Here is a 15560-nt window from a genome sequence, read left to right on the forward strand (position 1 = left end):
ATTCTGATTCTAAAGTTACATTGTATTTAAAGAATCAAAAATGCTATATTCAAATGAATTCAGTCCATCTGCTTAGATAAGTGCAAAAAATTTATTTCAGATTTCATAGTCTGTAAGGACTATGGGGCTCCTGCAGATTCTAATTTAATTAGGGCATGAAGTGGTCCTTAAACCATGGCAGATATTGATAATACTGAATGACTGATTTATAAACATACCCCAATATTTTTTAATTTGAGTCTATAGTTCCATCTTTTAAAATGATTTCTTTTTTAAAAAACACTTCTAAGTAAATAAAAAGGCAAACATTAACATTTAGATCTACAGATGTTTCATTTCCACAAATTTATACCCTTACCTGATTAATAGGAGACAAAAAATTTTTTTCCAAGTAGAAATACAATGGAAAGAACTTCCTTGCCTAACCTACATTGCTCTTTAGCTTAGACCTAGTTTGTCATGTGATGACTAAAAATAGAAAGGCCAGCCAATTCTTTAGTTACACACAACCTATAGCAAGTTTATGTTTTTCTCAGTGGGCCTGAAAAACACAGACTCTAAAGGCAAATTTGACAGTAATTTTTTTCTCCACATTATTTAACAATGAATGTTTAAATTACTAATTTAGAGACAACAGTTACCTCATGTAACCCAAGAAACTTTTTTTCCTGAGTATTTCTGATGAGGAAATACTTTATTATAGATCATCCCAGTCCTTCAGCTGTAGTAACTAAAATTCAACCACAGTATAAAAATATTCATAGTAGAGTTCTCCAGAAAATTCATGGCTGAGTAAAACTGAATATTTCTGTCACTGAGAGGTAAGGTCTACTAAGACTCTGCAGTCACTGTCTTTCCTGAGTAAGTGTTCTACTTATGAAAGAAATACTGGAATAATAACAACTTGGGCAACTATCCAGGGCACTAAGAATACAAAAAACAAGGGTTCCAGATGAAAAACTTCTTAGCTCCTCTCAACTGGCTGGAGGTCTTGTCACTATTACACCTTCTATAACTGCAACTGCATTTCTGCATTAATTTTGAGGAGCTCTGAAGTCAGAATTGCTAACTCCTGCATTCAGAACCAGTATCAATGTTCTGACATTCCAGACAAATGTCTACCACTCTTCCTTATGTTTTCTGGCCATATCTATCTACTTAGATGGATAGAGCATCTATTAATTATGACTATCATTATTAGGTACTTAGGCTCTAAGCACCCAGCTAAACACTTTCATATATACAGAATCCCATTAATTCCACAGAAGAACTATCTATGAGGCATATATTACCCTCATTTTATAGCGGGAAGAACTGAGGCCTATAGAAGTTAACTTCCCCAAATTGTACAGCTATTAGGTTAAGTGATGGATAGGAGTTAGGCTTTTAAACACTATGCTGCTGCTGCTGCTCCTAAGTCACTTCAGTTGTGTCCGACTCTGTGCGACCCCATAGACGGCAGTCCACCAGGCTCCCCCATCCCTGGGATTCTCCAGGCAAGAACACTGGAGTGGGTTGCCATTTCCTTCTCCAATGCATGAAAGTGAAAAGTGAAAGTGAAGTTGCTCAGTGTCCGACTCTTAGTGACCCCATGGACTGCAGCCCACCAGGCTCCTCCATCCGTGGGATTTTCCAGGCAAGAGTACTGGAGTAGGGTGCCATTGCCTTCTCCAAACACTATGCTATATCCACTCAAATGAGAAAATGAAAGGAAACCATGGAGTCTGAGAGTAGTTGTTTTTTTCTCTCTGGTATTCAAGGTGTTTCTCTAGTTATTTTCTCTTTTCAGTTCTGAAGAGTAGCAATAGACTGTAAGACATAGCAAACAATGAGGAACACCGAATGGTAAGAAAAAGTAATCATCACTAAGATCTAGATCTCAAGTGTAGCCCACAGTACACGCAGTAGGAAATGCAGCCCTCAGGCTCCATTCAGATATCCCCTCCTTCAGGACACCTTTGACCATTTGAAGCATTAGCTGTGACGTTACCCACCTGTGAACCTCAGAGTCCTTCACTTGTTCATTAATTACGAGACGTATCACCTTCTGCCTCATATCACAGTTGCCTATGTAGCTGTTTATATAGAACTAGGTCTTACACATCTCAGTTTAAATCCTGAATCTAGCACAGTAGCTGGTACAAATAAAGATTCAATGAATAAAAATCAAATGAAGGCAGCTATTTTTTACTGGGGGGCAGTGTATTACAATAAAAAATGTGATTTAAAATCAGAGACACTAAAGTTTGAATCCTGACCTTGGGAGATTTATTTGTTGCCTTGGTTATTACATACCATGGATAATAATCCTGGAGAAGGGAATGGCTACTCACTCCAGTATTCTTACCTGGAGAATTCCAAGGATAGAAGAGCCTGGCAGGCTACAGTCCATGGAATTTCAAAGAGCTGGACATAACTGAGCGACAAACACTTTCATGTTCATGGCTAGTAATATTTATCTTATAGGATACTGGACAGTTTGGGGATAATACATAAAGAAGAAAAGACTACAGAGAGTTCAGTTCAGTTCAAGTTGCTCAGTCGTGTCCGACTCTTTGCAACCCCATGAACCGCAGCACACCAGGCCTCCCTGTTCATCATCAACTCCCAGAGTTCACCCAAACTCACGTCCATCGAATCGGTGATGCCATCCAGCCATCTCATCCTCTGTCGTCCCCTTCTCCTCCTGCCCTCAATCTCTCCCAGCATCAGGGTCTTTTCAAATGAGTCAACTCTTCACATCAGGTGGCTAAGTACTGGAGTTTCAGCTTCAACATCAGTCCTTCCAATGAACACCCAGGACTGATCTCCTTTAGGATGGACTGGTTGGATCTCCTTGCAGTCCAAGGGACTCTCAAGAGTCTTCTCCAACACCACAGTTCAAAAGCATCAATTCTTCTGCGCTCAGCTTTCTTTATAGTCCAACTCTCACATCCATACAAGCATTCAATAAATGATACAGGGCTGCTGTGCCAAATATTAGCTGCAGAGTATGTACACTGTGTAATATAAGACAGGTTTCTGTATAAGTGAAAGTCACTCAGTTGTGTCCAACTCTTTGTGAGCCCATGGACTGTAGAGTCCATGGAATTCTCCAGGTCAGAATACTGAAGTGGGTAGCCTTTCCCTTCTCCAGGGGATCTTCCCAACCCAGGAATTGACCCCAGGTCTCCCGCATTGTAGGCAGATTCTTTACCAGCTGAGCCACAAGGGAACCCATTCTGTATAAGGAGTTAGATTAATCTGCCTTTGGTTCATACATACAAGCATGCCTGAAACTCCTGCTCTTCTCTTTATATTATGGTCTCTATCAAATTCCCCCAATGCTAGTTCTAATCCTATCTTTCAAAAGGCATATAATGTGTGTTAGCTGAAGGAGCAGGATGGGATGGAGCTAAAAGGAAAGAAGATTCTCAGCATTTGTTAAGATGTCAGGAACAATGTGTTATGCTTCATATCTTTGTCCCAGTTCTTGGTTATAGAGCCCGAGACATGTTGCATAATGGGTGTTTTATAGGCGAAGAAATGCTCACGGGTCATTTTTGCTGGAAACACCAGCAGTATTTTGCTTTGTATTTTGACTGGGAACCTTTGGCCTGTCTTGGACCTGACTCTGTCCATCCTTAACACAGATATCATTTCTGTATTCTGCTCAGATAAGGGTGACTAGGCTGGAGAGAGAGATGGGAAAGGAGCAGAGCCCACAACTTCTCTGTGTCTACCTTTGTCCATACCCTCTGCAGTTCAGAGAAGAGGACCGGGAAAGTGCGGGCTGGCAGTGTTGTAAGGGGGAAATAGGTGACCTTGGAAAGGAATGCATTTGCTGTTTTTCAAATAAAGAAATGTCTACCACTGACCCCACTCTGCTGTTGTCTAGTAACAATACTGGATTTGTGCTGAGTTAGCCTCTCATTTTCACCAAGCCTAGCAAAACAGGAACATGGGCTCTTGGGTCAGAGAGAAGTGCTGACCTTAACCCCTTCATCTACTGGCTGTGGTGAGTCTTTGCTCAAGCTACTGATTTAAGTGGATTAAAAGTACTTACATTATAGAATGACTAAGAATTAAATGAGATAATAAGCATTTTTCATTATTCCTAGCACAGAAAGTAATTAACAAATAGAAGTTTCACCTCTTTTCCTTCCAAGACCCCAGTTGTCCAAGTTCAGAGTTAGTCTAACCTGTGACAGTGATACACATTAAAGGCCCAAGGCCACTGTCCTAAGCAACGTGAGTTTCAGGTCAAACTGTAGCCACATGGTTTAGGCACACATCATAGTTCAGTTCAGTCGCTCAGTTGTATGTGACTCTTTGCAACCCCATGGACTGCAGCATTCCAGGCTTTCCTGTCCATCACCAACTCATGGAGTTTACTCAAACTCATGTCTATCAAATTGGTGATGCCATCCAACCATCATCCTCTGTCGTCCCCTTTACCTTCTGCCTTCAATCTTGCCCAGCATCAGGGTCTTTTCATAGGCATCACCGTTCTGCAGTTTTTAAACTTACCATGTACTGGTAATCTGAACCCCTGGGCTCAAACTGAGTAACCCCTGTCCTTTCCTCCTTCCTGCCTCAAATCCTGCTTACATTAAGGTGCAGATGACTGATTACACTTCCTTTTCCATGAGTATCTGATTTTAGTATGGGACCAAGACTTAAGCCAAAAGAATAAATCTCCAGTTACCGAATGTCAGGAAATACTAACAGTAAGAATGTTTTCTAGAAAACTACAAAGACCTCATGCAAACAGTTACCTCCTTTGTAACATCATGATGACATCACAGACTCATGACCTCAATACTCCAGTTAACTAAGCTAAATCAACATTCCATCCAATAAGTACCATAAAAGATTGTTCTAGCTGGCATGGCCCTAAGGCTCATGGACGTGTAGAGTAGCTGGATTTGCTTACTACTGGGTGATCTAAAACACTAATTCAAGTTTAGCAAATTCTGCAATTTCTACAAAATGTTGAAACTGAGTTATAAACAACAGCTCTTCCACAATCAAAATTTGTAGATCCAAGCAAATTCAGCTCACTCTAGATATACTGATTATTCATACTTGTGTCCCCTAAATTATCATTTGTAACCTAGTTTCTCTCCATTAGAGCCAAGAGTGGAATATATTCAAGGTACTTAACAATTATATGTCAGCTTACATTTATTAACTGACAACTACATGGCACTGTACTAGTAAATGCTTTACAGGTATGACGTAGTTTAGTTCCCCTTCATGGATCACAGCCTTGTCGTGGTGAAGGGGCTTGCATAACTCAATGAAGCCACAAGCCATGCCATGCAGCGCCACCCAAGACAGATGGGTCACAGTGAAGAGTTCTGACAAAACATGGTCCACCAGAGAAGGAAATGGCAACCCACTTCAGTATTCTTGCCATGAGAACCCTATGAACAGTATGAAAAGGCAAAAAAAAAAAAGATATGATGCTGAAAGATATGACTCCAAGTCAGAAAGTGTCCAATGGTAAGAGCAGAGAAATAGCTCCAGAAAGAATGAAGTGGCTGGGTCAAAGTGGAAACGCTCAAGTCCTGTGAGGTTCATGAATCAAGATAAATTGGACATGGTCAAGCAGGAGACGGCAAAAATGAACATCGATGAACACTGACATATTGGGAATCAGTGAACTAAAATGTACAGGAATGGGAGAATTTAATTCAGATGACCATTATATCTACTACTGTGGGCAAGAATCCCTTGGAAGAAATACAGTAGCCTTCGTAGGCAACCAGAGTCTGAAAAGCAGTACTTGAGTGCAGTGTCACAAATGACAGAATGACCTCAGTTCCCTTCCCAGGCAAGTCATTCAGCATCAGAGTAACCCAAGTCTATTCTGCAACCACTAATGCCGAAGAAGGTGCGGTTAACCAGTTTTATAAAGACCACTCAAACCACTTAATCCTAAAGGAATTCAACCCACAATACTCCTTACAAGGACTGGTGTTGAAGCTCCAAAACTCTGGCCACCTGATGCGAAGAACTGACTTATTAGAAAAGACCCTGATGCTGGGAAAGATTGAGGGCAGGAGAAGAAGGGGGCGACAGAGGATGAGATGGTTGGATGGCATCACCGACTCAATGGACATGAGTTTGAGTAAACTCTGGGAGAGAATGAAAGACAGGGAGCCTGGTGTGCTGCAGTCCAGGGGGTCACAAAGAGTTGGACATAACTTCGTGACAGAACAACAACACCTTCTAGAACTAACATCCAAAAGATGTTCTTTTCATAATAGGGGATTGGAATGCAAAAGTAGGAAGTCAAGAGATACCTGGAATAAAAAGCAAATTTGGAGAGGAGTACAAAATGAAGCAGAGCAAAGGCTAACAGATTTATCAAGAAAACATGCTGGTTACAGCAAACTCCCTTTTCTCACAACCCAAGAGATGATTCTCCAAATGAACATCACTAGATGATCAATAATGAAATTAGATTGATTATATTCTTTGCAGATGGAAAAGCTCCATACAGTCAGTAAAATCAAGACCTAGAGTTGACTATGGCTCATATCATGAGCTCTTTATTGCAAAATTCAAGCTCAAATTGAACAAAGCAGGGAAAACCACTAGGCCATTCAGGTATGACCTAAATTAAATCCCTTATGATTATAGAGTGGAGGTGACAAATAGATTCAAGTGATTAGATCTGGACAGAGTACCAAAGAACTATGGATGGAGGTTTGTAACACTATACAGAAGGCATGACCAAAACCATCCCAAAGAAATGCAAGAAGGCAAAGCAGTTGTCTGAGGAGGCTAACAATTAGCTGGGGAAAGAAGAGAAGCAAAAGGCAAAGGAGAAAAGGAAAAGATATACTTAACTGAATGCAGAGTTCCAGAAAATAGCAAGGAGAGATAAGAAGACCTTCTTAAAGGAATAATGCAAAGACACAGAGGGAAAAAAAAGAATAGAAAAGACTCTAGATCACTTCAAGAAACTTGGAGGTATCAAAGGAACATTTTATGCAAGGATGAGCATGATAAAGGACAGAAACGGTAAGGACCAAACAGAAGCAGAAGAAATTAAAAAGAGGTGGCAAGAATACACAGAAGAACTATGCAAGAAAGGTCTTAATGACCTGGAGAACCACGACGGTGTAGTCATTCACCTAGAGCCTCACATCCTAAAGTGCAGAGTAAAGTGTACCTTAGGAAGCATCACTACGAACAAAGCTAGTGGAGGTGATGGAATTCCAGTTGAGCTATTTCAAATCCTAAAAGATGATGCTGTTAAAGTGCTGCACTCAATGTGCCAGCAAATTTGGAAAACTCAGCAATGGCCACAGGACTGGAAAAGGTCAGTTTTCATTCTGATCCCAAAGAAAGGCAATGCCAAAGGGTGTTCAAACCACGATATAACTGTGCTCATTTCACAAGCCTGTAAGACTATGCTCACAGCCCTTCAAGCTAGGCTTTAGCAGTACATGAACTGAGAACTTTCAGATGTACAAGCTGGGTTCAGAAAAGGCAGGGAACCAGAGATTAAATTGCCAACATTCACTGGATCATGGAGAATGCAAGGGAGTTCCAAAAAACATCTATTTCTACATCACTGACTACACTAAAGTCTTTGACTGTGTGGATCACAACAAATTGTGGAAAATTCTTAAAGAGACAGGAATACCAAACCACCTTACCTGTCTCTTGAGAAACCTGTATGGAGGTCAAGAAGCAATAGTTAGAGCCAGACATAGGACAATGGACTGGTTCAAAACTGGGAAAGGAGTATGTCAAGGCTGTATATTGTCACCCCGCTTATTTAATTTCTATGCAGAGTACATCATGTGAAATGCTGGGCTGGATGAATCACAAGCTGGAATCAAGATTGCTGGGAGAAATATCAACAACTTCAGATATGCAGGTGATACCATTCTAATGGCAGAAAGTGAAGAGAAGCTAAGGAGCGTCTTGATGAGGGTGAAAGAAAAGTGAAAAGGCTGGCATGAAACTCAACATTCAATAAAAACTAAGATCATGTCATCCAATCTCATTACTTCATGGCAAACAGAAGGGGGAAAAGTGGAAACAGTGACAGGCTTTATTTTCTTGGGCTCCACAATCACCGTGGACAGTAACTGCAGCTGTGAAATTAAAAGATGCTAGCTCCTTGGAAGGAAAACTATGATAAACATAATGTACTAAAAAGCAGAGACATCACCTGGCCGACAAAGGTCCATCTAGTCAAAGCTATGATTTTTCCAGTAGTCGTGTACAGATGTGAGAGTCGGCCCATAAAGAAAGCTGAGCTCTGAAGAACTGATGCTTTCAAATTGTGATGCTGGAGAAGACTCTTGAGAGTCCCATGGACTGCAAGGAGATCCAACCAGTCAATCCTAAAGGAAATCAACCTTGAATACCATCGTAAGGACTGTCACTAAAGTTCCAATACGTCGGCTACCTGAAGTGAAACGGTAACACACTGGAAAAGACCCTGATAGCAGGAAAGACTGAAGGCAAAAGGAGAAGAGGATGGCAGAGGATGAGATGGCTAGATAGCAACATGGTTAGATGTCTGACTTAATGGACATGAACTTGAGCAAACTCAGGAAGATAGTGGAGAGCACAGGAGCCAGGCTGCAGGACACAGGGTTGCAAAGAGCTGAACATGACTTAGTGACTGAACAACAACAAAGTAGCTTAGTTGTTAAAACAACAGGGCAGGTTTCATTTTATAGATAAAGAAACAGAAACTCAGATTAAAGTCACCTAACTAGTAAGTGGTGAGAATAGGAGCTGAACTCAGGTCTAAGCGACTTCAGATTCTGTCTTTCCTTTAAACTCTCCTGCCCCTCATATTACCTATAGTTAACATGCAATTTGGAAAGGCTATCATTTGAATAAGTTTCTGGATGATTTATATTCTAGTATCCCTCAGATCACTAGCCAATTTAGTACTGCTTATATTTAAATTTATAGCATCTACCAGATTCATCACCTCTTCAAAATTTTCAAATACATTTTAAGTCAAACATTAGAGATTTCTACACAGAAGTCTATAAATTCCTGAAGTTATATTGGAATAAGTAACTTTTTATGTTGCACAGGAAACTTTTAAATCTGACCAGGGCTCTAAATTTTTATGCTCCTGGCATGAGTCACATTGTAATTTCTGAGTCGTCACTACACAGGGCTCTAGCATTAATGTAACCTCTCTCTAAACAGATAACAATAAGGCACAGCAATGCATTCATTTCACTGTATAATAAATTTAAACTACACTATATTAACATTCACACTACCAAACTCTGTGTACTCTAACATGTTCTTTGACTTACATGAAGCAATTACAGAAACATAAGACATTTAAAAACACAATGCAAACAAAAAAGCACAGCCTTGCATTCCTTATCCTTGCAAGAAACAACAGATATGATCAACTTCTCCAGGCGACAGTGTGAGGAAGTGTTTTGCACACCAGGCCAAGAGGAGCGGGTGGAATGGCACACAGCCTGGTTACCAAGCCTGGTTCTGACTGATACCAGCCAAGTCCCTGAACTTTTTCCTAACTCCCAGATCTACTAAATGAACTCTGTGGTTTTCTCCATATTTTAAAAAGAAATTCAAAAGGAAGAAGGAAGGTTCACACTCATTCAGCACACAAGGATGTAAAAATGTGACTGTCCAACTGGGGAAAGGCCAGCTGGCTATGAGCATATCCCTTCAAGGTAGCTCTGCCTAATGTACTACAGGCTTTTGTATGGTTTAGTTCTGCAGGCTCAGAAACTTAAAATCTGTCAGCAAGGAGGTCACATCTATTTCTCAAGAGCAGACTGACATAATGCCAAGCTCATGAAACTGAAGGTAAAAGCAGAACGATGGTTGTGTAGTTTATATGAGATATAATGATCATAAAGTGGGTGACCAACATGCTCTCTTTTGGGTAGCATACCTACACTGGAAAGAAAAAAATCATTAGGAAGCAGAGAATAGAATCAGACAAGTGAAGTGGGTTAGATGAACTGAATACAGAATGCACAGATATCCTTTGAATCTTCTATAAATAGGATGGCCCTGCCAGGGAACTAGAATGCTCAGTACCCATTTATTGAGAGGTACCTTCATTTTAGGTCAATACTGAGATTGGCATAAGCAGCTTCTAGCTCTGTGAGTCTTTTTCCAGGTGTGTCTTTATGATGACTCTGCATAGTTCTGTTCAAATACCTTAGGTGGTGATCTTAAATTTCTTTCATAGAACAGTCTTATTTTTTTCATTTACAAGTTCTTAATGGACACTAGATTGTAGCCCTGGTGTATTGATAAACAATTTTATATAATAGGTGCTTTGGGAAGATAAAATAAATGGCAGATATTTCCTGGTGTGGAATCATGTAACAAGTTAATATACACATGTAATTATATATAAAATTACATAATAAGAGTAAAATATTCTAGTCTAACAGTCTCCAGTATTCAGCCATTGGCAACGATAGTTGTATGGGGATCATAACATTTTTCTTGGTTCTTCCAAATGAAAAGTTGAAAATAGCCTCCATAGGAACTCATTCCCAATTTTCCCCCTAAATGAACCTGAGGGCTAATTAGGGAAATATGTCATTAACATTTTGGTTTTTGTTTTACCCAAATTTTTTATATCTATTACTTGCACAGCTTAAAGAAACACTTTTATTGTTCTGTAACAATAGAGGAGATGAAATGAGAGAAGCTCTGACAACAAACTACTGCACAATTGCACTCATCTCACACGCTAGTAAAGTAATGCTCAAAATTCTCCAAGCCAGGCTTCAGCAATACATGAACTGGGAACTTCCAGATGTTCAAGCTGGTTTTAGAAAAGGCAGAGGAGAAAAAAAAAGAAAGAAAAGGCAGAGGAACCAGAGATCAAATTGCCAACATCCGCTGGATCATGGAAAAAGCAAGAGAGTTCCAGAAAAACATCTATTTCTGCTTTATTGACTATGCCAAAGCCTTTGACTGTGTGGATCATAATAAACTGTGGAAAATTCTGAAGGAGAAGGGAATACCAGACCACCTGACCTTCCTCTTGAGAAACCTGTATGCAGGTCAGGAAGCAACAGTTAGAACTGGACATGGAACAATGGACTGGTTCCAAATAGGAAAAGGACTGTGTCACCCTGCTTATTTAACTTATACGCAGAGTACATCATGAGAAATGCTGGACTGGATGAAGCACAAGCTGGAATCAAGATTTTCAGGAGAAATATCAATAACCTCAGATGTGCAGATGACACCACCTTGTGGCAGAAAGTGAAGAAAAACTAAAGAGCCTCTTGAAGAAAGTGAAAGAGGAGAGTGAAAAAGTTGGCTTAAAGCTCAACATTCAGAAAACGAAGATCATGGCATCTGGTCCCATCACTTCATGGGAAATAGATGGGGAAACAGTGGAAACAGTGTCAGACTTTATTTTTTTGGGCTCCAAAATCACTGCAGACGGTGACTGCAGCCATGAAATTAAAAGATGCTTACTCCTTGGAAGGAAAGTTATGACCAACCTAGACAGCATATTTAGTCAAAAGCAGAGACATTACTTTATCCACAAAGGTCCGTCTAGTCAAAGCTATGATTTTTCCAGTAGTCATGTATGGATGTGAGTGAGAGTTGGACTATAAAGAAAGCTGAGCGCCGAAGAATTGATACCTTTGAACTGTGGTGTTGGAGAAGATTCTTGAGAGTCCCTTGGACAGCAAGGAGATCCAACCAGTCCATCCTAAAGGAGATCAGTCCTGCGTGTTCACTGGAAGGACTGATGCTAAAGCTGAAACTCCAATACTTTGGCCACCTCATGTGAAGAGTTGACTCACTGGAAAAGACCCTGATGCTGGCATTGAGGGCAGGAGGAGAAGGGGATGACAGAAGATGAGATGGTTGTATGGCATCATCGACACAATGGACATGGGTTTGGGTGGACTCTGGGAGTTGGCGATGGATAGGGAGGCCTGGCGTGCTGCAGTTCATGGGGTCGCAAAGAGTCGGACATGACTGAGCGACTGAACTGAACTGACAACAATTAGAGACTTTAAATACAGTGCAAAACTCTGGGATCATGGCTGTTTCCACTTTTTTTCAGAGAGCTTTTGGTGGTAATATACGTAAGTAAAGTACAATTAAAAAGCTAAAAAGCAGACTCAGATAGACATCAGGAGTATTTTCAGATTTTAAACTGCCATAAGGGGTTATTTCATGTTATTGCAGCTCAGTGAACATTTCACAATCACCAATTTAACAGAAGCAAGCCAATGAATCAGAATAAAAACTAGGCATTATATTATCAGTTTTCTCATTCCTCTACTGATTTCAACTGATTAAGATGAAGTGTATGTGATTTGGTTATTAAAAAAAAAATGTGCTACTGATTTTTTAAAACTTGAGTTATAAAAGCATATTTCCTATATGCCCAGTTTGATTAGAGTATTCCAAATGTAATTTATTAATGGTGAAGCCATTCCCTTCTCTGGGGATCTTCCCAACCCAGGGATAGAACCCAGGTCTCCTGTGTTGCAGGCAGATTCTTTTACCATTTGAGCTGCCAGGGAAGCCCAATATGTATAGTTTGATTAGAATATTACAATTGTAATTTATTTTAATATTCACTTTAAGCCTCAATAAAGACAAATGTGGGCTCATGGGATAAAGTGTATTCATGAAGTTCAAATTGAACATATTTCTGAAAGCCTATTTTTAATATTTAAAAATGGCAATAGTGGCCTGAAGGTAACAGATTTAACTTTCATAAATAATTTCCCTTAGAAGTATGAGAATAATTCATAGATGTGTTAATCATGCACCTCACTGCCAGATATTAATTTGTCTTTTCTTTGTAATGACACTACCACATGGCAGGTTTTACATTAAGATAATGATGTTGAAAAGTAAAAATAACCTGCATCTGGGCATTTTTCTAAAATAAACATTTCATATTGGGTCCATAGTGTTTCATCTCATGAAATTTCTGTTAGTTCAAAGGATCCTAATGAAACTAAGAGAGAACAACCCCTAACTTGGATGTTCTTTTTCACATAAGAGATAGATTCTTTCATATATATATATATGTAAATGTATGATATATATATATATATAAAATATAATTGTATTAGATTCTTCCATATGAACCTTGATATCTCATGAGTGATTTGAGGCATCTAGACCAGGCCCCCAAATGATCAGCACATTACAATATTAGACACAGGAAGTCAGACTACAATCAACTTCTTGTGAAAAGGAAGAAGGAAAGATTAAAGGATTTAACATCTATTTTTCAGGGATATTTTAATGTACTAAGAGGGATCTACTTTGCCGTTTCCCTCCTCCACAAAGGATGGGTTAATGGGAGATAATTTAAGGAGCAACTGAAGATCTCAGGCTGGTAAGATCAAATGCTACTTAAGGCGCTCCTGCCAGCTTCAGCTAATGAGTCATTACCTTTTCCATCAAAAAGTCGCCAATAGCAACCAACCTTGAACAGGGGTGTGCAGGGATCCACGGGTGGCTCTCCAAGTTCTCCAAATGTACCCATGTAAAAACGTTTTTGACTAATGACTCTTGAGTAAAATCGATGCTCTGGGAAGATGTGTCACAGTGATCTTTAAGTTTAGCATGTCCCTGCCTAGAAACAGAAATCACCTAGTTTCAGGAAAGCAGGTGTGGGTGACTGAGGGTGCCTTACAAAATCCCTTCCAGCAGCAGGCCTGATTCTGTCACCATGGTGCACAGCAAGAAGTAATCAGTGAGGTAAATGGCTTCATAATCCTGTTCTACCATCATTCTACAATAACTTCAATTACTGTATTCTTCTGCCTGTTCAGTTTTAAAAAATTTGGGCCCAATTCTTACACTGCCTCCAAACCAGCAGCACTTGTTTAGACAGAGTTTTAGATTCTAAAAGTGCTTTTTTCGTACATATTATTTCACTGTATTCACATACATTATTTCACTGTATCCTCACGTTCCTATCTTGCAGAATGACAGTGCAAAGATGTGAAGGTACTTGATCAAGGGCAGAAATTGATAAGCAAAGCAGCAATGGTGGGGCCTCCCGATTCAAACCTATTCTCTGTCTATTCCCCCTGCTTTCCTGAGACCTGGAGATAAGATCACTCAATATGTAAGGAGACTGACTCTTACTTTAGTAAGGCTCTGGGCTCCAAAGACCCAGAACCATCAGCAAGCAGAAATATTCACAGCTGAAAATTACCTTCCCCAATTCAGTGCTAAGCCTGACAAATGGTTTACAACATCCAGAGAAGTAAGGTCAGCCTTGGTGATTAATTTCTGGCATTTAAAAAGCCTTTTTCATTATTTTGAGGGTAGTGGGTAAAGTGATATTTCCTTTTCCTGACATATATGCAGCTCCTTCATCAAATGTCTCCCAGGACTTCAAGGGAAGTTACTGAGCAGCATGCCTGGTTTTATTTTTGCACTGGGTTTTCATGGTTTTTTTTGTTTTTGTTTTAGATAAAAACAAGTCAACAAAACTACCTTTCAAACAAAGGAACTGAGAGAGGGGTCTCTTGAGCAACTAATTAAGCTGTCTTTAGAAACAGGTAATTAAACTTTCCATTTAAATTCACCAGACATACATAATTTACAAGGTGGAAAGCCATTCTAATCTTACGGGTAAACAATCAACTAAGGCTTATATTTATAACAGAGATTCCAGAATGGCCACTGTCATGAGTAATTATAATATGCATTTTTCTTTAGAAGAATTTGGGTTCTGGACATGAGGTCTGGAAAAGTGCAAACACTGCATATAGCCCACAAATTCATTAAAAGAAAGTACAGAAATGGTCAATGCATATATTACCAGCTTGCCCCATGGCTCACTGGTAAAGAATCTGCCATTCATGCAGGAGATGCAGGTTCAATCCAACTCTCCATCCCAGCTCTCTCTTGCTCTCCATCCACTATGAATGTGCCTTCCTAAGCCTTCTAATGCCCAAACAACAGGGAATTTTGCTGAACACATCATATAGTTGTTTTTTAATCAGAAATAGCGCACACAGAGAGCTGCTATCTTATTTATTAATAGCCAAGATACCGAAGCAACCTAAATGTCTATCGACAGATGAATGGATAAAAAAATGAAGTGTGTATATATAAATATACATACACACACGCATACAATGGAGTATTAATCAGCCTTAAAAAGAAGAAATATCATTTGCTGCAAAATGGATGGAACTAGGGATCACCATATTAAGTGAAGTAACTCAGAGACTTTACTTTGCCAACAAAGGTTCATCTAGTCAAGGCTATGGTTTTTCCAGTGGTCATGTATGGATGTGAGAGTTGGACTATAAAGAAAGCTGAGTGCAGAAGAATTGATGCTTTTGAACTGTGGTGCTGGAGAAGACTCTTGAGAGTCCCTTGGACTGCAAGGAGATCCAACCAGTCCATCCTAAAGGAGATCAGTCCTAGGTGTTTATTGGAGGGACTGATGTTGAAGCTGAAACTCCAATACTTTGGCCACCTCATACAAAGAGTTGACTCATTTGAAAAGACCCTGATGCTGGGAGGGATTGGGGGCAGGAGGAGAAGGGGACGACAGAGGATGAGATGGCTGG

At 39.8% G+C, this 15560-nt stretch overlaps 1 protein-coding gene across 5 annotated transcripts in view; it reads right to left on the minus strand.

Moving 5' to 3' along the window:
* Positions 1 to 15560, minus strand: part of CHN1 (chimerin 1) — a 201297-nt gene that overhangs the window by 49038 nt on the left and 136699 nt on the right. Inside the window, exon 1 of one of the 5 annotated variants that reach the window (XM_070358726.1) lies at positions 2629 to 2649. The exons of the other annotated variants lie outside the window; for them this stretch is intronic. Within the exon in view, the coding sequence (XP_070214827.1) occupies positions 2629 to 2634 (6 nt within the window). The 5' untranslated portion in view covers positions 2635 to 2649. Of the gene's footprint in view, positions 1 to 2628; positions 2650 to 15560 lie in introns of those variants that run through there. 5 annotated transcript variants of the gene reach the window in all.

Source organism: Bos mutus, chromosome 2 (genome assembly GCF_027580195.1).
Source record: "Bos mutus isolate GX-2022 chromosome 2, NWIPB_WYAK_1.1, whole genome shotgun sequence".
NCBI classification, from domain to species: domain Eukaryota; kingdom Metazoa; phylum Chordata; class Mammalia; order Artiodactyla; family Bovidae; genus Bos; species Bos mutus.